The 23,655-nt window shown below is 47.2% G+C and overlaps 1 protein-coding gene across 2 annotated transcripts in view; it reads left to right on the forward strand.

The window, feature by feature from the left end:
- Window positions 1-23,655, forward strand: part of DOCK1 (dedicator of cytokinesis 1) — a 570,880-nt gene that overhangs the window by 448,798 nt on the left and 98,427 nt on the right. For both annotated transcript variants that reach the window (XM_055424405.2, XM_055424406.2), the window contains exons 30-32: window positions 3,803-3,881; window positions 11,583-11,683; window positions 23,199-23,257. In XM_055424405.2, coding sequence (XP_055280380.1) covers window positions 3,803-3,881; window positions 11,583-11,683; window positions 23,199-23,257 — 239 coding nt within the window. The remainder of the gene's footprint in view (window positions 1-3,802; window positions 3,882-11,582; window positions 11,684-23,198; window positions 23,258-23,655) is intronic.

The raw sequence follows: 23,655 nt of genomic DNA on the forward strand, positions 1-23,655 counted from the left end.
TGAAACCAGGTCTGTGATCTCAGTTGGAAGTCCGTGGGTTTTGGCTATGTTTGCGTCCCAGTCTGAAGTAAACAGTTTCACTCTGACGTGGGTCAGCCAGCTGATCCATCCATCATCCATCATCCATCCGCCCATCCATATTCATCATTTCCTTCTTTCCTGTGGCTAATACCTAGGGAACATCTGTGATGTGCCAGATGTCAATTAGGCATTGCAGCCAGTGGTGAATAAACAGGCCCATTCGGGAACAGACTGGAGGGCTTTTCTGTCCTTGAGTGCAATGCCAGCAGTGCCCAGTGTGGACAGGGTCACCAGGGATGCAGAGTGGAGCCCACTTAGAACCCCTTCCCCATCTCATGACCCCCCTCCCGACAGACAAGACTTGCCTGTCAGGTCCCTTGAGCCAGGCTGAAGCCCTTCACTCCAGACTAATAGGCATCCTGCTGTCCAGTCGCCTGGCTTAGCTGCGATATCGTTCATAATCATTGACTGAAAGCAAATTGTTCTGCAGAAGCTTTTAATGTGATTTTCGTATTTATCTCCCTTAGCTTGATATGTATTAGAAATAACTCATGAGTCACAGCATATAGGAAATGTTCTCACCGAAAAGTTAGTCTCTGTGTATGTTTCTTTTTGCCTGGTTAGTTGACTTATGTTCACGTGGACTTGGGGCATCGCTAAGATTTTAACCCCATCAAAAGTGACACATAGGAAATAATGATGGTTCTGTAACGGTGACGTGGCCTTTGATACCTGTAGCCTGAGTGGCTCGCCTTTGTTGGCAGCATTAATGATGCCTCTGTTGATCATCCCTTCATTTTTGCCCTGATATGCCGTGTTATTTGTTTCTTTGTCCTGGCTTTTTAAAAAATTTATAGAGAGTCTAAATTATGGAATCTCTCTCAGCACCGCTCGTTCTCAGCTGTCAGTTCATTAAAAAGTTTTTGTTCAGCCTTCATATTATTTCAGCGTGGCATTTTTTTTTCCCCCAGTCATTTTGAGCGATATCTTTATTTAACTAGCTGAAATTGTTCCAGAGCTTAATTAGAAGTAGCATACTGCAACTCTTTGGGTGCTATCTTGAGACACAATAATTAACCCTGTAATCATAACGCATGTCTAAGTGAACTTGTTATTGTCATGGGGGGCTGGAGAGAGGGGCTTTCTGAAACCTCATAAAGGCCCTGGGGTACTCCAGTGAACAGCCAAGTTCTGAAGCCGAAGGAAAAGCTGAGCAGAAATGAAAAGTGTTCAAGGTCGTAAGCCTAGTGTTTTTGTATTGTGTGACTCCCCTCCCCCCGTGACAGGAAGTCATTTCACTCCACTGACCCTGGGGGGCAGTCCTCAGGTTGCTGGGGTCAGTGCAGGGCACACCCACAGATCCTATCTGAGCACAATTGCCAGGGGTCACCTGGGCCAGGGAGAGTGTCTTCACTTGAATCCGGCAACTTGTACTGCTGAGGACTGAACATGACACGGGCAACCTCAGCTTAAGACTGGGGGGCTGGCTAGGGTTGCTAGGTGACCTGTCTATCCAAGGCTTCCTTCGAGGCTCAGATGGCAAAGTCTGCCTGCAAAGCGGGAGACCGGGGTTCGATCCCTGGGTGGGGAGGATCCCCTGGAGAAGGGAATGGGAAACCACTCCGGTATTCTTGCCTGGAGGATTCCATAGACAGAGGAGCCTAGCAGACTGTAGTCCATGTGGTTGCAAAGAGTTGGACATGACTGAGCAACTAACAGTTTCACTTATTTTTTTTTTTTTCAATCTTGAATCTAGTGATTTTGTCCTGCTCCTCGATTAATTTATCAGGATACTTCAATACCCTGTATTTAGCTTCACCTCCCCCCCCAATAAATTACAGCATTCATCCAGGAGAGCTAGTTTTACAGTTTCCCTGGGCATCCTGTAATGGCAGAATCTGGCCACCCTGTGGCTGATGGATGCCGCTGCCCAGGTCGTGCTCCTGGTCCCGGACAAGCCAGCATCTCCATGCCCCTCTGTGAGCAGGCGCTTACCACACCAGATCCGACTTTCTTGATTTTGTCTTAACATCCTCAGGGAAGGATTCAAGTAACTCTGGCTACATTTTCCTTCCGCCACAAAGATAGCAAGCTCCAGCACAGGCCACTTGTCACATGCGTTTGGTCATGGATCCCACCAATGGATCTCTTAATGAAATGATGTCTGCACATCCTCTTTCTTGGAACTTGTGCCAGAGAAACCTGCACGACAGCAAGTGTTGGGCAGGAGGTGGTGGTGGAAACCTCCTTAAAGCCCCAGGTGGACCTGTCCTCTCCCCGTCCTCCCGTGCTAACTGGTCTTTAGTGGCTCTGGGACCGTCCAGGCTGGGGACCTTCTCCAGGCATGCATAGCTAAAGAGATCCTCTTGTCAGCGTCAGTTCTAGTAAGTAACCTAGATTTCCCTTGTACTCTGTGGCTGCTTCCTGCTGGTAAATGGAGGAAGGATAATGAAGTTTATTATCTGTGACCTGATGCTAGCTGCTCTTGCATCCTGCCTGTGTGCAGAGGGAGAAGGGTCATTTAAAAAGAAGGATCTGGACTAAGCTTTGTTGTAAACACTCTTCAGAGCAATGAGACAAATCTACTGAAAGAACAAGCTTGTGAAAGGCTGAGCACTGGAGTCACTTAGGACATCCTTGAGTTGCGTATTTCATCACGGAAAAGTAAAAGTCAGGGTTTGGAAGGATGTGATATTTTGTCCTGCGTGCTCACAGTGGTACCACATCAGTGAATGGATGAATTCAAATTCCTGCTGAAACTCTTGTCAAATGACTCATGTCTACTGAAGCTTTTTTTTAAATTTATTTAAACAAGTAAACAGTGACTAAAACTAGCATTTGGCGGACACATGATACTGAGGTCAACCATACTTCTGAGCTTCTGTGACTTTTCACCTATTGATAAAAAATGGTATGTTTCCGCCGCATCAGTAAATAAAGGAAATGTTGCACCCATCAAGTCATCACATTACAGCTGTCCAGGGCAGTGAGCACTGAGGGAACCCAGGATGAGAAAGCACGGGACTCTGGCCCCAGAGAGCTGAGGTGCAGATCAAAGGAACGGTTTCCCTGATTCCCAGACCCACATCTTCCTATCTATAGAAAAACTGATAAATTCCTTAACTTGGGATAATCAGGTTTCCTTTAAGTAACAGTAACCTTCTGAAGTTCTGACTGCCTGATCTTTGTTGCAAAACTACTGTGTATCCCAGCTCCTCCTTTGCATCTTCTGAGCGGTCTCTCAGAGCAATGTGAGATGTTATGTCCCAGGCTTACGTCCTCAGTTTTTTCTGACAAATGAAACATGATTCTCACCTTTTTCAGATTGTTCTGCATTTTTTTCCAGTCTGCATACCAGATCAATCCAAGTCAGATCGTGTGTAACAGCACTTTTGAGTGCTTAACTTTAAAAAGCCAGCTAAGCAAATGCCAGTTTTATAATATAACACTAATACATTGTGACTCAAGAATAAGATTTAATTTGCACCTCTTCTTTTTTAAAAAAATGGGTTTTTTTAGTGATACTTTTCATATGTTACTTTCAGACTCTGCTATTTTGGTCTGTTTCTTTTCTTCTGCATGTGCTAGTTTCCTTGATTAATTTGAAGAACATCTGCATATAATTCTCTGGGCTTTGCATTGGCAAAACTTCGCAGCTTTTCACAGGACTTAGAGAGTTCACTTGCCAGACAGTCTCAGATTGTAGCTAATTGAAATGCCAAACCTCCAAAGGTGCCAGAGCAGAAGTGTGTAATTATGTAATTTTCTCTTGATCTTTCAGAGTCTTCCTGCGAGCGATTAATCAGTATGCGGATATGCTGAACAAAAAATTTCTGGATCAAGCCAACTTTGAGCTGCAGGTGAGAGAAGGGGTAGACACGACCTTTGTTGGGAAATCATGTTAAAACAAATTGCTGGTCTGAGCCCATATCTTATATTTCTAATCCTTGAACTTAATAGGTTTCCCGGTTAAGGTGTGGAAATGGAATTTACAATACGTGCTATTGGAACCCAAGGACTGAAAATGATGCCTTTGGGGTATTTGCTCAATTTAGCGAGGAAGGAGATGGAGCTGTTTCAGAGAGAAAGTCTTGAATCAGAGTGACAACGTAGGGACTCTCTGAGCAGGGAGGCGGCTGCGCCTCAGTCGGCCTGGCTGCCAAGATTGTCTCAGGCCGTCCTAATGTGATGAGAATCAGCCTGGGAGGCACCATGGGTCTGCATCACTGAGCCCAGCTTCCTCGTAGAACTCGATTTTCCCCAGATATATTCCCTGCCAGCTTTGTGCTGTCTGAAGTGGCCTTTACCAGGCAAAAGGTCCCAGCCCCTCAACAGCCCTTGGCTGTGGTCAGCTGATCCTCCCATCCCGGCCCTACTCCTCCAATGCTTATGGATTGCATGTGTATGCATGTGTGTGTGATTTAATTGATCGATTGATTTTTGCCTGGCATGATTTCTTACTATGCGTCTGCTATTTGGGACTTCCATTCCCACTGAACTTCAGGTTTATTTCTGCTAATCATGTTTTTGTTATTATTTAGTTTCATTTACTCAAGTTTGCAAATCAAAGCATCCAGGTACAAACAGATTTTTAGTTTCTTGAGTAGGACTGTTCATGGAGAAAGAACCTGAAGCACTTTAGGTACACCCAGAGGGTGGTCCTAGTCAAACCTGGGAAACCTGGGTTAACAGATAACAAAAATTAGACACCCATCTACTTTCCCATTTGCCTTGTCTTCTGAAAACTTAGAGCTAAATGTGATACTCGGTTATTAGAGTAAGTTCTTCAGTGCCCGTGCCCTTATTTCTTATATCATTTTTTTAATTTTAATTTAAAAAATTTTTTTTATTTTGTACTGGGGTGTAGCCAGTTAACAAACAGTATTGTGATAGTTTCAGGTGAAGAGTAAAGGGACTCAGCTGTACAGATTAAGGTGTCCATTCTCCCCCAAACCCCCCTCCCATCCTGGCTGCCCCATGACATTGAGTAGAGTCCCCTGTGCTGCATGCAATAGGTCCTGGTTGGTAATCCATTTCGAACACAGCAGTGTATACCTGTTTGTCCCAAACTCGCCCATCCCCATCCTCTCCTCAGCAACCATAAGCTCATTCTCCAAAGCTTGAGTCTGTTTCTGTTTTGTCAGTAAATTCATTTGTATCGTTTTATTAAATTAAAAATGTTTCATCAGCATTATAGAATATAAGTATGTAGTAATATATCAGGTACTGTGTATCTGGAAATGTTACTATTTTTCAATTTAAATTTTTTTATCATTTTCTCTGCTTAATGTTTGTTATCACATCCTAATACACAGATACATTCTTGTGGAGTATTTGTGCAGTGTAAGTCAGCCCATTGAATAGAATAAGAAAGCCCCCTTCCCATTTTTTCACCTTTTTCTCCCTCTGCTGGGAAACTTTTTTTTAACGTCAGCAAATGTGTATTAATTGCTTAGCATATACCAGAGAGTATGTTTTTAAATGTGGGGTATAGCTGCTTTGCAGTTATGTTAGTTTCTGCTGTACAGTGAAGTGCATCAACTGTGTGCTATGTGCTAAGTCACTTCGGTCGTGTCCAACACTTCATGGCTCCATGGACGGTAGCCCACCAGGTTCCTCTTTTCATCGGGTTCTCCAGGCAAGAATACTGGAGCGGTTTGCCATGCCCTCCTCCAGGGATCTTTATAACCCAGGGATTGAACCTGTGTCTCTTATGTCTCCTGCGCTGGCAGGTGGGTTCTTTTCCACTAGTGCCACCTGGGAAGTCCAGCTGTATGCTATTGTTGTTCAGCCGCTAAGTCATGTCCAACTCTTTATGACCCCATGGACTGCAGCACGCCAGGCTTGCCTGTCCATCACCAGCTCCTGGAGCTTGCTCAGACTCATGTGCGTTGTGTGGGTGATGCCGTCCAACCATCCCATCCTCTGTTGTCTCCTTCTCCTCCTGCTTTCAGTCTTTCTCAGCATCAGGGTCTTTTTCAATAAGTCATCTCTTCGCATCAGTTGGCTAAAGAATTGGAGCTTCCACATCAGCATCAGCCCTTCCAGTGAATATTAGCTGTATATATACATGTGAAAAGAAAGTGAAAGGGTTTGTCGCTCCGTTGTGTCCACCTTTTTGTGACTCCATGGGACTGTAGCCTTCCAGACTCATCTGTCCATGGGATTCTCCAGGCAAGAATACAGGATTGAGTAGTTATTCCCTTCTCCAGGGGCTCTTACCGACCCAGGGATCAAACCCAGGTCTCTTACTTTGCAGGCAGATTCTTTACAGTCTGAGCCACCAAGGAAGCCGTGTGTATACATATATCCCCTCTTTTTTGGATTTCCTTCCAATTGCTGGTTAACTTTAAGAATAATTGTTGTGTGTTATCTCTGAGGCTTCTTGAAGCATGTACAGTTGGCCCTTGAACAATGGGGGAGGGTGGGGGAAGGTGGCTTATCTGAGAATAATTCAACCAACAACAGACTGTGCAGTACTGTAGCATTTGCTACCGGAGAATATCCACCGGTAAGTGGACTCGTCACACCCAAGAGTCAGCTATATCTGAACCAAGAGCGGGATTCTTTTGGCTTTAAATGTGAACGGGGTCCTGCGCTCCTGATTTTTAGTTCTGGAGTATTCCACAGTGTGACTGCATCAGCGTTGGTGCAGGCGTTCCTGCACTGAAGACCTGCAGGCTGTTTCCAGTTTCTCCCTTTCCAGGCAGTGCTTCCGTGAGCAGTGTGACACAGGCATCTCAGGGCAGCATTGCTGGCTGCTGGAAGCGTAATTGCCAGACTGGATGGCGAGAAATTTTAAGTTTGATGGACACTGATAAATTACCATCCTAAAATGCTCTAGCAATTTGCAGTCTCACCAGCCTTCTCTGCAAAGCATCATTGTCTAGATCTTCTCCAATACCAATGTCTTTAAAAATTGTTGATTCTTATTTTTGTTGATATTTCTCTGATTGCTAGTTGCGTTGAGAGTATTCACTGGCTGTGAGGATTTCTAGTATGAACTGTCCATTTTCTCTGCCCATTTTTCTATTGTGCTATATGTCATATTTTTTGTAAGTTGAAATTCTTGATATAGTCATGGGTTTAGGTTTATCATATAGAAATATTTAATTTTTCTGTAGTCAAATTTGTCAGTTCTTTTAAATGGCCTTTTGGGTTTTATTTTTTGCTTGGCAAATCCTTCTTTGATTATAAATTTAACAGTTTTGTTTATAGTTGGTATCTGATAATGCTTTGTATTTCTGCTTTTTTTTAAAAAAAACTTTCTAACATCGAATCTATCTGTGATTTATCATTTTTTAAAATTAAAGTATGGTTATTTTACAACATTGCATTAGCTTCAGGTGTACAGCAAAGTGATTCAATTCTATGTATCTCTATATAGATTTCTATATTCATATATCTATATATATATTCCTTTTCACACTTTCCATTATAGGTTATTACGAGACATTGAATGTAGTTGCGTCCTTGTTGCTTATCTACATCTGCTGGAGGCTGGAGTTTAAGTTTACTTTTCCCTACATGATTTTATGAATAAACTATTCTTTCCCAATGATTTGAAATGCCACCAAGAAAACCCACAATTACAGATGCGTGTGTGTATCAGTTCTGTTTTTTGTGTTAACGATGGGATTTATACCCAGCTGGAGAAGGAAATGGCAACCCACTCCAGTGTTCTTGCCTAGAAAAATCCCATGGATTGGGGAGCCTGGTGGGCTTCCGTCTATGGGGTCACACAGAGTCAGACATGACTGAAGTGACTTAGCAGCAGCAGCAGCAGTAGAGCCAGGTCTTCCCAGTTAGGATGTTATTGCAAAATTATTTTGACGTTTTGTGCATTTCCGCTTCAATGTGAAATTCCAAATCGCCTTGTTAAAACTGTTTAAACATGCTGTTTACATTTTAATTGGGTTCTGTTGAGTTCGTAAAAGATTGCAGTAGAACTGTAACAGCATTTGGGAGAATCCTTGGCAGTATTTATTTTTTCCAATCCCACACAGGAATATTTATACCTTTTTCCGTGTCCTTCATTAGGTTTTCTCCTTTTATCTGTGGAGGCCATGCCCATCAGGTGCTGAGCCAAATACACAGATGGCTGTGTATTTCAGGTGTGGCTGCTGAGAGTGTGTCTTACGGGTTAATGCTGCCCCTGTGCACTGTTTTCATGCATTCGGTCCTCTGGAAGCTCCCACGCCCAACGCCTTGGCCGCAATGAGCTCTTTTGCCCTTATCCCTTGACAGGTGTGGCTTGATTGCTCCACTCCAGGAGGTTCTCATCCTCCCATCCCCAGGGGGAGGCCTGGGTGCTGCATGGCCGGGACTGGCTTCCGCGTGTGCTCCAGGCAGCAGGTCCTCCCACAAGGCACATCACATGTTTTGATGTCCTGGTGTTCCCAGACACTTCCTACTCCTTTAAACTACTCCTCCCTGTGGGCTGCTACTCCACCCTCTGCATCCCTCTGCCCCTCCCCAGTCTGCTTCTCATTTCCAGCAAGTACGGCTTCCCTGGTGGCTCAGAGGTTAAAGCGTCTGCCTCCAATGCGGGAGACCCGGGTTCAATCCCTGGGTCGGGAAGATCCCCTGGAGAAGGAAATGGTAACCCACTCCAGTATTCTTGCCTGGAGAATCCCATGGACGGAGAATCCTGGTAGGCTACAGTCCACGGGGTCGCAAAGAGCTGGACACGACTGAGCGACGGAACGGAACGGACAGCCCCAAGAGCTCTTATTCTCAACATTCTCCTAGTGAGCTGCCAGCTTGACATCCTGTCACCTCCCCCAATCTGTAGTGTATATTTCATACAAACAGAGGCCTTCCCCTACATAACTAGAGTAAGACCGCCACCCTCACACCATTATCAGCGCTCACCAGCCTCCAGACCACGTTCAAGGTCCATTGACCCAATCGTGGAACTTGTTGCTTCTCAGGCCAGCATTGTGAATGCCATTAGTTGTCACAGCTCAAATCATCCTTAGCTTACAGGGATTTTTTTTGTTTGGTTGGTTTTTTGTTTTGTTTGACTGCAGTGCACGATATGTGGAATATTACTTCCCACACCAGGGATCAAACCCACTCCCCCTGCAGTGGAAGCTCAGATTCTTAACCACTGGACTGCCAGGGAAACCCTTACAGGTTTTTTTAATGTTTGTATTTTTATGTGATTTTAAAAATTTTTGTATTTTATTAATGGGTAGTCCTAAGTTCACAGCAAAATTAAGAGGAAGGTGCAGAGATTTCCCGGAAACACCCTGCCTCCAGCAACCAGAGCCTCCCCCCGCCGATCAACATCCCCAACCAGACGGTGCATTTGATGCAACTGCTGCACCCACGCTTACCCATCATAATCCCTGAGTGCTTACTTTGCACCAGGGTTCCCTGGAGATGTGTTGTCCCTTCTGTGGGTTTGGACAAATGCACAACAACGTGCGTCCAGTTTCATTGCCCTGAACACCCCCTGTGCTCCTCCTACATACCCGCCCTCCCCCGTGAGTTCAGTTTCCAGGTGACTTTAGTCTGCTCCAGCCTTGAACAGCTCCTCCTTCTTTCCAGGCTGTCCTGTCCCCGACACATCACAGAGCACAGGCTTGGCTTTGCGGACCGTCCTGCACTTGGACCACCTCACATTCCCCATGCATAGACGCAGGCTGCACCCTGGGAGAGAGACATCACAAAAGTCATCACCTCCCCCCAGGCCAGATGCTCCCAGATCCTGGGGGCCCCCAGTCCTGCTCCGGCTCTGCAGTGGCCAGGGGAGTTTTGAGATGAGCAGCAGTCAGCCTCCTAGTACCTCAGGGTACACAAATCTCCTGTGGGTTCCAGTCTTGCTTTATAGGTGGGCATGCTGAGTCTCCAGGCACCCGGTCCACAAGGGAACCTCCTTCTTCAGGCTGCTCAACTATACTGTTCCCCTAAACATCGCCTAGGGTGGGGTTTTAGGTTACCTGTAGCTTAGCTGTCGTCCTGGCCTTGTGTGAATGAAGGGAAGGAAGAGAGAGATAGTGAAGTAGTCATTTAAAAAGACACATTCGTATTTCTGTTGATGCTGTTTTTATGAGCAGCAGGTATGCATTAAAATACGTTCTGGGTCCTGCTCTTACGATGACCCTGACCCCAATATGGCCCAGACATCCCTGCTAGAGCTGTGAGAGAAGCGCATCGCAAGGGGATGGTGGGCATCAGGGCAGGTGTTAGCTCCGAAAACAAAGGAAGAAACAGAAGGAACTTGTACTTTACTGACTTGAGCCACCCTGTTTATTACATTGCGTTGGCCCAGAAGTTTGTTCAGGTTTCTTCCATGACACCCTAGAAAAACTTTAATGAGCATTTTGGCAACCCAATAAAAGGGCCTAAATAAAAGAGAACGTGCCTTGATAGGCAGGAAAGACTGGCTTATGAGGTCTGGGGTGGGCCGCTGGAGACCCTTGTTCTGCTTCACCTTGTTCTGTTCTGTGTTTTCTGTGTTTTGGGGCAAGTCTCTGAACCTCATCTGTGAGCTAAGGGGACCAGCACTTACCTGGTTCCCTGGCAACCAAATGAGATGCTCTAGTCCTGGAGAAAGGTCACTTATGAAGAGGAGCAGATACATGAAGCCTTTAGCTACATCCATCCATGCTTGAAACTTGCCACTGTTTATCTGGTAACTGAAGACGGTTATGGTTAACACCTTACTTTTATGTAACTCTTTATAATCATCTCACTTGATGCAACAATTATTACGTTTGTTTATGATTCCCTGGTGGCTCAGATGGTAAAGAATCTGCCTGCAGTGCAGGAGACCCAGGTTTGATTGCTGGGCCAGGAAGATCCCCTGGAGAAGGAAATGGCAATCCACTCCAGTATTCTTGCCTGGAGAATCCCATGGACAGAGGAGCCTGGCGGGCTACAGTCCACGGGGTCTCAAAGAGTCAGACACAACTGAGCGACCAACAATTTCACTTTCACCTCTGTTTGTAAATTAGCGACTGAACAACAGCTGTCCTTGAAATACGAACTATTGGGTCTTTCTATGTTGTTCTCAATAGTCTAGTGTTTATATATATTTTCACTATCATAAAAATGGGTAAGGGGCTCCATGATACAATATTAATACATTATTGACCTGAGATGTATTATAGCCATAGGCATTAGTTTCTGCAAAAGTCCCCCAATCAGTAACGTGTTAATAAGAGCTTTTAGTATTACATGCTCATCAGCACCTGCTTGGCACCACCGTGGGGGGTCCTAGGTATCTTTATTCCTTTGATCCTTCCTTCAGCATCCCCTAAGATTGGTACTGTTGAAGTTCCCGCTTTATCTGTGGAAACCAAGACACAGAAAGATTGGGTTATTTGCCTCAGAAAGTGGCCAAGCTGGTGGGATTTGAGCACGTGCAATCAGAGTCCACACTCAGCCCTGAACCGCACTGTGGGTGGCTGGTCAGCCATGTGCACGCAGAGGACACAGCTGTTAAACATCTCACAGGCATGTGCTGGGCAGACGCCAAACGTCTTGGAGTGTTTTTGAAATCCTGTATGAATTTGTTCAACACCTTAGCATCTCCGCTTTTTGGTTTTCAGCTGTGGAACAACTATTTTCACCTGGCCGTCGCTTTCCTCACTCAAGAGTCCCTGCAACTGGAGAATTTTTCAAGTGCTAAGAGAGCGAAAATCCTTAACAAGTAAGTCCACGCAGCTCCGGATTCACGGGCAGGAGCCTGCGAGTCTCTCAGCATCATCTTCTCACGGCCTCTAAGCCAACTTGGTACCAACTGAGATGTCATCACGCTGTCATGAGAGGGTGGTTTCAGATCACAAATGGGGTATCGCCTTTTCTAACCCGTGAGTCCAGGTCGAAGATTGCCGGATTCCTTCTGGTGGGTCACGGGTCCCTGCCACTCAAGACGATTAGCGCCGCACAGGATGGGAGTTTGGGGACGTAATTGCTTTTGCTGTGTGCCGTGCTGATGTCATGCCACCAGCGTGACAGTGTGGTTTGTGTGTGGCTTAATTCTCCAAAGTTAGCTTCGAACAAGGAAGCTTCTGATGGAAGCTGTTGCACGTTGGTATTGTGGGACAGCCCATTGTGCAGTGGTGAGTGGTCGGGATTCCTTCTTTGCCAGAGATAACCCTGGGCCTCTTCCAAGCAGGAGATCTGAAGGGCTTAACTTGCCCTTTTATTATCCTAAGAACCTCTCAGAAGCCCCAGGAAAGACAAGATTCCTACTTGGCTCTTTCAGCAGTGTGTCCTGAACAGCTCCTGGTCCAGAGTCAGGAAAAGAACCCTTGCATGGGGTTCTTTGCAACCCTTGGGCGCTCTTGACCTGTATCCTCTTTCTGCCTCAGTTTCACCAGCATCTCAGTTCTATGGGTGCTCAGAGGGAAGACAGTGAACCCTCATGGGGGACCTCTTCATCGACACATCAGTATTTCATCGGCACATCATGGTGCTGAGTCAACTATCCCTGTTCATCATTCCGTGGTCCTTCTGTGCCATGCTGTTCCAAGGCGCTGCCAGCCCAGTGTCTGGGGGTTAGAGATGCCAAGGTGTCTCCAAAGGGGAAAGCTGCTTGGCCCTCCCTGTATCCTTGGAGTGTGTGTCTCCCTCATGGAGGTGAGGCTGGGATGCAGACAGCTCCAGCCGACAGTGGGGCCCAGTCTTTACCAAGCTCCCAGTACAGCCTACTCTTAGAGATGCCTGCGGAGAAAACCTACGTTTAAACCGGAAATCTGCCTGAAAAGAGCTGACATCTCCTTCCCACTTAGGAGAATAAAATGGTTTGATTCTGAGCATTCTCCAGGTCAGGGTGCAGCCCCTCTCTTCCTGGGCCCTTTCCTTGCTGCTGCAAGAGCCTTAACATTCAAGCTAAAGCAACGCCAGGAAATGGGCCTTGGCCACCGAAGGAGACATTTGCTTCTCCACCACGCTGTGCCTTCTGAGCTTCAGAACCACGGAAAATTAAACATGGCCAGCTGGTGTCTGCCCTCCCTGAGCGAGCAGGGCCTCTGATCGGGCTTTTAGAAGTCTCTCTCTCACAACCATTGGAGGAGAAATGCTGGATTTCCCCTTTGAAATTGTCCCATGGATCCCCTGAGGGAAAAATCCCCAAGCATTCCAGACGGTGTCTTTGCAGGAGTGTCTCAGCTCGGGTGCAGCGTCAGGGTTCCTCTTCTGGGGCTGCCAGCTCAGTGTGTAGCCATGACGGGCCTCTGAGGAGACCACATTTCCAGCGCCTGTGATGTGCGCTCTTGGCCTACAAGGCCGCGTGGCTAAGATGTGAGGCAGGTTCATCTATTTGTGTTGCATTTTCCCTGCCTCTTGCTGCACCTTAAACACTTTACCATCCATGTGCAGTTTTGCTTTCTAAATAGCAAAACCTGCCTAAGAAATATTAGGAGGGCTTCTATATTGTTAAGTGGTCATACTCCAATATAAGATAAAAAGGTTTTTTTTAAAAAAAAAATGCATGATGGAAGTAGATCGCAAGGGCCCTCCGTGTGCCTTCGCAGCCTAGAGTTGGCATGTGGTGGTACTTAGCCTCAGTGGTGAAGGTGGCTGAGTTGTTTACCAGAGAGCATCATGCCAGCGAACAGCCAGTCCCAAAAGGGGCTGTGGGGTCCTAAGGGGTGTGGCCCCCTCTCAAAGCAGAGATGCTCTGCGTTATTGCAGCATGAGTGAGTGGCCAGGATTGGGGCACTTGGGACTTGGAGCAGGGCACGAGGGACCAAGTGACACAGGGATTATCCCCAGTGGTCTGGGCAAGTGGCTGGGTGCTGATGTCCAGCACAGTGGACATTGTAATGCGGGTGGCTACTTTTTTCTAGAAAGGAAGGCCAGGGTGTCTGAAAGTGGAGTTCTACCCACCCGTTTCATCGCCTCTGACTGTCTCCCCATCAGCCTGTTTCTGCTGCTGCCAGGTTTGTGCATCCAGCCAAGGGCTTCCCTGTGGAACCCACACACCCCCGGCTTCTCTTCCTCTCTGCAGGCCCCTGAGCCTCTCACATCTTCCTAGTCGACAGCACTGCGGCCCAGAACAACAGAGAACGCCAGGAACAGAAGATCTGCCTGTTCGTTCCCTCCTGTTCATCTGCGTGTCCTCCCAATGACCTAGGTTGGGGAGATAATTAGGATATTTATTCCAGAGGCATTCCCCAAAAGCGCACGGGGGTAACATGAAAGAACGGGCCATACCGCGCAGAGCACTGATTGTGTCCAACCCAAATTGAGTACAAGATTTGGCAATGAACCACGAAATAAATAACCCTCAGGAATCAGAGTCCTTAATAAGAACATTTAACTGACTCACCTTCAGACATCCTTGGCGCTAGTGACTCCTAACAAAGGACAGAGAAGTCGACAGAAGGCTAAACCTGCCTGTCACTAATTCCCCCACCTCCTTCCTCCCACACACTTAGCACATTCTGGGGGCTTGGGATATTTTTAGTCCATTGTGAAAGAGCTGGCTTAGAACTAGCAGCCGTTGTGGCCATTTTAGTCTGTAAGACATCATATGTCCTGGTGGGGACCATGGGGCGCTGTGACTGCAAATGGGCTTCTGTGTTCAGAACCAGACTTCTTCCTGAGAGAGGAAGGGGTTCATGAATGGGCCTCCAGCAGATCTAAACATAAAATGTTTATTTAAAACTGTCCTCTGAGAGGGTAATGCTTGATGGCCAACCCCGGTTGGTGCATGTGAACTCGTGTGACTAATGTGTGTTATTCCCGTTACCCGCTTCCTCATTTGGTCCCAGAGAGTTTCTCATTCTTTTTTCGTTTGTTTTAACTATGGAAGTCTATCCTCAGATACCTGCCTGTTCTTAGAGGACAGGTTTCACTACTGGACCAAATACCATATTTTTTAAAAAAAAAATCATCATCTTTCTAAACACTGGGTTCTAAAACATTAGTGAGGAGTTAAGTTTATACACACTGATGTACACACTACATTTTAGGAAAACCGAAACGAAGTACACGGTGACGAGCCTTGCTTTGCATGTGACCTAATCAGAAGCTGTGGTAGAGCATTCCAAATTATAAAAGAAAATATGATGTTTAATTTGTGTTTGTGCTATTTTTTCCCCAAAATGCTCAAATTATTGCAAATAAATTCACTATATAACAAGAATTAGAAGGGAACCAGAGGAGATAGACTCAACAAGCTGTAACCTGTGCCAAGGTCCTTTCGAAAGAGTTAAGTGAACTGCTTGCGTACATTACTTATACTACATTCCTTTCATTTGAAGTATAGTTGATTTATAATAGTTTCTGGTGTATAGCAAAGTCTTACTGGGACTTCTCCTTTGCCCTTGGATGTGGGGTATCTCTTCTTGGTGAAATCCAACATTCTCCTGTAGACGCTTATTCAGCAGTGAGTTATAATTTTGGAGTTCTCGCAGGAGAAGATGAATGATCTAAGTGAAAGATGGAGAAGCTCTATACAGTCAGCAAAAACAAGACTGGGAGCTGACTGTGGCTCAGATCATGAACTCCTTACTGCCAAATTCAGACTTAAATTGAAGACAGTAGGGAAAACCACTAGACCATTCAGGTATGACCTAAATCAAATCCCTTATGATTATACAGTGGAAGTGAGAAATAGATTCAAGGGATTAGGTCAGACAGACAGCGTGCCTGAAGAACTATGGACGGAGGTTCATGACATCGCACGAGAGGCAGTGATCAAGACCATCCCCAAGAAGAAAAAGAAATGCAAACGGCAAAATGTCTGTCTGAGGAGGCCTTACAAATAGCTGAGGAGAGGAGAGAAGCTAAAGGCAAAGGAGAAAAACAGAGACACGCCCATCTGAATGCAGGGCTCCAGCCAATAGCAAGAGAGGTAAGAAAGCCTTCCTCAGTGACCAGCGCAAAGAAATAGAGGAAAGCCAGAGAATGGGAAAGTCTAGAGACCTCTGCTAGAACATTAGAGATGCCAAGGGAACATTTCATGCAAAGACGGGCACAACAAAGGACAGAAATGGTTTGGACCTAACAGAAGCAGAAGACATTAAGAAGAGGTGGCAAGAATACACAGAAGAACTATGCAAAAAAGATCTTCACGAACCAGATAATCACGATGGTGTGATCACTCACCAAGAGCCAGACATCTTGGAATGTGAAGTCAAATGGGCCTCAGGAAGCATCACTGTGAACAAAGCTAGTGGAGGTGATGGAATTCCACTTGAGCTATTTCAAATTCTAAAAGATGATGCTGTGAAAGTGCTGCACTCAATATGCCAGCAAATTTGGAAAACTCAGCAGTGGCCACAGGAATGGAAAGGCCAGTTTTCATTCCAGTTCCAAAGAAGGGCAATGCCACAGAATGTTCAAACTACCACACAATTGCACTCATTCCCATGCTAGCAAAATAATGTACTAAATTCTCCAAGTCAGGTTTCAAGAGTACAGATGTTCAAGGTGGATTTCAAAAAGGCAGGGGAACCAGAGATCAAATTGCCAATATCTGTTGGATCATGGAAAAAACAAGAGGGTTCCAATTAAACATCTACTTCTGCTTTATTGACTACACCAAAGCCTTTGACTGTGTGGATCACAACAAACTGTGGAAAATTCTTAAAGAGATGGGAATACAAGACCCCATGACCTGCCTCCTGAGAAACCTGTATGCAGGTCAGGAAGCAACAGTTAGAACTGGACATGGGCAACAGACTGGTTCCAATGGGGAAAAGAATACACCAAGGTTGTATATTGTCACCCTGCTTATTTAACTTATATGCAGAGTACATCATGCGAAATTCAAAGCTGGATGAATCACAAGCTGGAATCAAGATTACTGGGAGAAAGAAATATCAATAACCTCAGATATGCAGATGACACCACCCTTATAGCAGAAAGCGAAGAAGAACTAAAGAGCCTCTTGATGAAAGTGAAAGAGGAGAGTGAAAAGGTTGGCTTGAAGCTCAACATTCAGAAAACGAAGATCATGGCATCTGGTCCCATCACTTCGTGGCAAATAGATGGGGAAACAATGGAAACAGTGACAGACTTTATTTTGGGGGGCTCCCAAATCACTGCAGATGGTGACTGCAGCCATGAAATTAAAAGACGCTTGCTCCTTGGAAGAAAAGCTATGACCAACCTAGACAGAATATTAAAAAGCAGAGACGTTACTTTGCCAACAAGGACCCGTTTAGTCATAGCTATGGTTTTTCCAGTAGTCATGTATGGACGTAAGGGTTGGACTATAAGGAAAGCTGAGCGCTGAAGAATTGATGCTTTTGAAGTGTTGTGTTGGAGAAGACTCTTGAGAGTCCCTTGGACTCCAAGAAGATCCAACCAGTCAATCCTAAAGAAAATCAGTCCTCAATATTCATTGGAAGGACTGATGTTGAAGCTGAAACTCCAATACTTTGGCCACCTGATGCGAAGAGCTGAGTCATTTCATAAGACCCTGATGCTGGGAAAGATTGAAGGTGGGAGGAGAATGGGATGACAGAGTATGAGATGGTTGGATGACATCACCAGCTCAATGGACATGAATTTGAGCAAGCTCCGGGAGTTGGTGATGAACCGGGAGGCCTGGCGTGCTGCGGTCCATGTGGTCTCAAAGAGTCAGACATGACTGAGCAACTGAACTGAACTGATATAGCAAAGTGACGCAGTATTTCTTTTTTCAGATTTTTTTTCCATTATAGGTTATTGTGAAATATTGAATATATTTCTCTGTACTGTACAGTAAATCACTGTTGTTTATCTATTTTATACAAAGCACTGTGCATCTGTTAATCCCATGCTCCTCATTTATGCCCCCATCCTGTCCTTTTCCCCTTTGGTAGCCCCAAGTTTACTTTCTCTGTCTCTTCCTGTTTTGTAAATAAATTCATTTGCACTGCATTTCAGATTCCACACGTAAGCGATATCCTGTGATACTGGTCTTCCTCTGCCTGACTTCTTCACTTAGTGTGATCATCTCTAGGTCCATCCAAACTGCAGTGTGAGCATCTCTAGGTCCATCCAGACTGCTGCACATGGCATTGCTCCATTATTGTTATGGCTGAGTAATATTCCGTTGTCAATATGTACCATATCTTCTTTTAGTGATGTGGCTGTCACTGACCGTGACAAAACTTTATGCAGTGGAGGACACACCTGACCCTGTGTCTAGTTAGGCCTATGCTCATCAGTCTGGGGTCCTTCCCCAGAAGGACCTTCCCCTGCCTCCCCAGAAGTTACCAGTCTTTCCCAGAAAAACAGAAATGTCTCAGCCCGCCGGTCATCTCCCCCAGCTCCCGCCCTGCCTCCCGTCTCTCCCCATCCTGCCTCCTGCTTCTGGCTGCTGGCCAGCTCCTGTCTGAGCTCCCAGAACCCGGAGTAGGTTTCCCTTCTCGCGTCTTAGCCTCCCTGCACTGCTGTCAGACCCCTCCACCCACCCATTCAGTGATGGAGCTCCTCGAGCCTTGGTGACCCTGTGGTCTCCCCTTAAGACAGCCTTGTCCAATGTCCGCCCTTCTGCATCTCAGCCCTTTGCTGGGCCAGGAGAGCAACTTAACGGGCCGCTGTGTTAGTTTTTTTAGAGCCATCTGTCATAACATAGTGATGAATACAAACTAAGTGGCTTGAAGCAACAGCAATGTATCGTCTTCCAGTTGCAGAGACCAGAGGCTGAAGTCAAGGCATCGACAGAGTTGGCTCCTCCGGGAAGCTCAGAGGGAGCGCTCCGTCCCTGCCTCTCTCCTACCTCTGGGGGTGGCCCCGTCCTTTGCTGTGGCTGGGGTTCCCATCAGTGCTCCTCAGCTGTGCGTTCATCCTCACACGGCCTTCCACCCTGTGTCTGTGTCCTTGACTGTTTCCTTTTCCTGATAAGGGTGCCGGTCGTTGGATTTAAGGCCTGCCCCGTCCAGCATGACCTCATGCTAACAGGATTACTTCTGCAAAGACGCTCTTCCAGACACACTGTCATTCATGGACAGCAGTGGTTAGGGTCTTAACAGATTTTTATGGAGGACACAATTCAACCCACACCAGCCAAGACCAACATACCTCTTTCTTTCTTTTTTATCCCCCACTCAAATAGAATATAAGAAAGCATTAGCGTGGCAGGTAGTAAAGTTCAGCGTTATGTCATGAAACTTTTGTGCACATATGTTTATGTGTGTGCAGCTTAGTATATTTGTCATTTCAAGAAGATCTGCCTCTGAAGCCTTGGTTCACACCACAGCCCTCCTCTTAAGGGAAAGCAGTAAGGCAAGCTCCCTGTCCTTCAGCCTCCCTGCCTTCTGTGGTCCATATACCTACCTACCCCCACCTACCCCGCCGCCACAGAGCCTTTGCACCTACTGGTTGCGTCCCATATCTGTCTGAATTACAGCTTTCCTTCTTCAAATCTGAGAGTCAGTGTTACTCTCAGAGCGAACTTTATGCACAGCCAACCTGGACCCACTCTACTTTTTCCTAACGAACCATGATCATGGCCCTTTGAGAGAAACTATATACACGTACCTGCATGTCTTGGGTCCATCTCTGCTACCATGCTAACAGGCCCCGCACGTCTGTGGACTGTGTCTCTTCTCCACATTATATTACTGTTTCCATATTAGCTCTGTGCTGGCCTCCAGGACATATTCAGTAAATCATGAAGCAGTGAGTGATGCTTGCTGAACAAATCAATCTCAGTGACCATGGAAACCATGGGAGGGATGCTGGAGGAGGCCCAGTTTCTAAAGGAAGGACCGGCCTGACTTCATTGTTTGCTCAGACAAACAAGGGCAACATCTCGTTCTCCCCAAAGCCTGGGAGACATGCGTCATGCCATCAATACCCTGATACCACAGATGAAGAGACCGTGGGTCAGGGTGGTCAGGAGATTTTCCCAGTGTGCTGGGACTGGGGCTCGGTTTGCTGACCCCTCAACTTGCACTGTCTCTGGTGGACATGCTGTTTCTGCTTCTTGGGATGAAGATTCAGGATAGCAGGTGCTGGGATGAGGCCAGGGAGACCAGAGTCATACTGTTTTGGGTTAGAACTCTAGGCCTGGATGTAGGATCTGAGCTGTCTCCAGGCTCACATCTAAAGGATGCCTCCTTGGGGCCCCTCGGGCTGGCCCTTTTGAGGTGTCCGCTCACCTTGTGGGTGGGCACAGGGCAGCTGGGTGTGGCTGGAGTGTCTGCTGACCCCAGCTTTGCGGAGACAGGCGTGTCATTTCACCAGCAGGAATCTCTGCTTCCTCAGTGAGAAAGTGGCTGTGGGAACATCTCTTTCCTCATCGCGTGGGCTTACCACAAGAATGAAACGGAACATGCACACCTTGAGGGATGAGACGGTGCTGTGCTGTGACTCGTGGGCGCCTGCCTCTGTGGTCCTCAAGGTGCAGGCCGGGGGGAGGGACAGGGATTTGTGGGAGTCTGCAGACTTGCAGTCTCTTCTCCTCTTGCCCTGTGACCTTGGCCAAGTCATCTTGCTCCCCGCCCCTGAGGACTAGCTCTGTTCCCTCAACCATCAGTCTTTAGGATGGACTCTTATGAACCCTAAGGCCGCCAGCTCTGGATCCCAGGTCCTCTACACTGCTGCTTGTCTGTACTCCTTGGGGGACGATATCTGAATGGTTCAGGAATCCCTCCTAAGTTCTGGTGACAGCTGTGACTCCATTTGCGGATTACGCTGAGATGTGTATGGATTCGTCAAAGCTGCCTGCTTTATTAAAGCTGGAGAAAAGATTAATCTTTCTGCCAGGGAGATGCGGTCCTGTCCTTCACCTTCAAGCTCTTTATGCCTCCTGTATCAGCTTCACACTCCTGTGTCTTACTTGGACTATTAAAATGGCATTTTTAGCGTCTTTATCCAGGAGGCCTAACTCTCATGAGGGATATATGCTCAGATCTTTGCTCATCCTCCCTGTTCTCAAACACTTGTGAAGACACGTCAGTTTCCACAGAGGAGATGGTGAAGTGTAACTGAGCAGTGTAACGCAAGCATCCTTGAGCCCCGCCCAGCACTCAGCCAGCCCTGGAAGCAGGGATGCTGTGTGGAGAAGCAGGCGGCGGGACCGGCTCCCCTCTCCTGCGGCCCCTGCGTCAACTCCATCTCTGGACGAGGGGCCAGTCGCCGTAGGGCTTGAGACATCCATTGGGTCCCTCCTAGTGATCCAGACTGAAATGGTGAACGCGCTACATCTGGGGCTGCCCTGCCTGTTACCTTTCTGAACCTCGGGGTTTAATTTGAATCAGTGTAAGACCTGAGAGAGGGAGTTCGGTCAGGGCGAGAGAGGCTCGGCCACTGATGGAAATCAGCCTGGCTTTCACCACTCGTACTGTTCAAGAGCTACCGTTCTAGACTGGGAAGGAATGGCTTGGCTGTTGCAAGGGTCTTTAGAGCCTGTGTTAGTAACTGACAGCGCCCGCCCTGGGAATAGGCTGTCACCTTCTCTGGGCCTCTGGCCTCCTTCTTCGCTGTGCTGCAGTCTGAACACCTGGAGGCAGGGGCTGGGGTGTTGGCATTCTCGCGGTCCTCCCTGCGATGCTGTGCTCCCTGCTACCCCAGACATGTGCTCCGCTGAGATGCAGCTCGTCCCCCGGGACAGCAAGCATTCCCCCAGCCTGGGGTGGAAGCGTCTGCACTGGACGGAGCACAGTTTTCCCTCCCTGGTCCTCCTCTCCTGGCAAGGGCTGGGAGGATGGTCTTCCCAGTCATCACGCAGCCCACCGCCTCCTAGCCTGGCCTGCGCTGCTGGGACCCCTCTGTCATTCCTAGGGGAGCAAAATGGGGATGAAAAACAGCTCTCTGAGCCTCAAAAGGAAGCACACCTTACTGGTGCTCAGATCGTGTGCCCCTGGGGTGTTTTGGGGTGCCAGCTAGATACCGAAGGGTGGCTGGGTCCCCGCTTACTGTATCTTGGTGGTGGGCGCAGACCCGGGCAGAGAGTCCCCTCTCTCACTCACCAAATTTACCTGCCCCAGTCGCTGGGCAGTGCTGCATTCAAATCAGAGAACCGGCTTGTCCTTGGAGGAAGGTCAGTAACACTGCCCGCTCTGTTCAGTTTCTCCACGTGTACAGCCTCCTGGCACCTGTCCAACTGGGATGTTCCCAAGGTTGACTTCTCCAAGGGGAGCTAACGGGTGTGTTCATCTTTCTTGGTTGTGATGATCACAGGGTCTGTAGTCCTTTCCTGCTGGAAGTGACAGGTGCTTCGGGCACACGAGACTCTGATGAAAGGTGGCACCAGCTGGGGCTGTTGAGGCACCAGCCCGATCTCTGCCTCTGGAGTCACAACTTGGTCATCCGTAATCAGAGCTTTCTTCCCATGTCAGCTGACACAGGGACGCACGGGGCAGGCGCCGATCTACAGCTGCGACACTGCAACACTGTGGGATAATTTTGCAAATTATTATTTTTAATATAATCAGCCTTTTCCTTAGGCAATAAAGGGAAACGTTAAATTGCTCACAAACTAATAAAGGTTTATCTTCTGAAACATCAAATTCTGTTTACTCATGAAACACACACCCCCTCTGCTGACCCACTGGGAAGAAAATTAGCATTTATTTTCCCGGGGTAAACAAAAACGGGCGGGGGTGGGGGAAATGTTTGTTGACATCTCTTGGTGTTAAGTCCTTCCTTACATTGAAAATGATAAAGAAGGATGGGAACTGGGAGCTCCATGGAAGAGGCCTTCCCGGGTCTGATTGCCTAAGACTCCAGGGCTTAATTTAACATGTGAGACCTGTTTATTGTATGCCGGGCTGTGCAATGTCATCTGGTGTCTGGTGCCTAGATGCTAATGATATGTGTGCAAAGCAAACTCCCCCTCAGGCCCAGAGGCCAGGTTCTCTTTCTCATGCCATGAGAGATAGAAGAAAGGAAAGTAATTTCTCTGCACCGTCTCCCCCATGTTTCCACAGAGGAGAGGACGTTATATAATCCGTGGTGATGGGAAAGTGAGGTTTTCAGCTGAATTCCTCCTCCTGCAATTCCTTTTGGGGGCAGAAGTTGATGGTTTGATGCCCTCTTTATCGGCCTCTGGGATGGGAGACTTTTGTTGCACGTAAAAATAATCCAAGTCTGGACTTCCCTGGCGGCCCAGTAGGTTAGGCCTCTACGCTTCCAGGGCAGGGGTCACAGGTTCAAAAACCTGATCGGGGACCTACTTCATGCTGTGTGATGAAGCCAAAAATAAAAATAATCCAAGTCTGATGTTCAAATGCTCTGTGGAGTGACTCAGCACTTTTCCTGTCGCTGGTTTTCAGGTATGGCGATATGAGGAGACAGATTGGCTTCGAAATCAGGGACATGTGGTACAACCTCGGTGAGTAACTGGGATTTCAGGGCATCGCGGTGAACCTCGTGAGTCAGTGGAGGGCAGTGACATTGGCCCCATCTGTCAGCTTTGCGGTATCTTAAAATCCGAACAACTCCTGGCTACCTTTGCAGTTAGCGCTTTCAGGGAATAAGAGATGGGAGACCACAGTAAAGGGAAGCAAATCTGATTATGGAGGAAACAAAAGTCAGCAGCGCGCCCTCTCGTGTCAGGCGAGCACAGCTCTGCCTGGGAACGCTTGCTCCTGGGTGTCACTACCGTTTCCTCCATTTTCCATGAATCAAACCATGAAGCTCATCCTACTGGCATGCATGCCATCACTTACTGTATTCAGTTTCACATAATCTACCTTCAAAGGGGTTTATTTGCCAGCTCAAAACTGGACT

Source organism: Moschus berezovskii, chromosome 12 (genome assembly GCF_049115385.1).
Source record: "Moschus berezovskii isolate FMDL1 chromosome 12, NW_MosBer_1.0, whole genome shotgun sequence".
Taxonomy (NCBI): Eukaryota; Metazoa; Chordata; class Mammalia; order Artiodactyla; family Moschidae; genus Moschus; species Moschus berezovskii.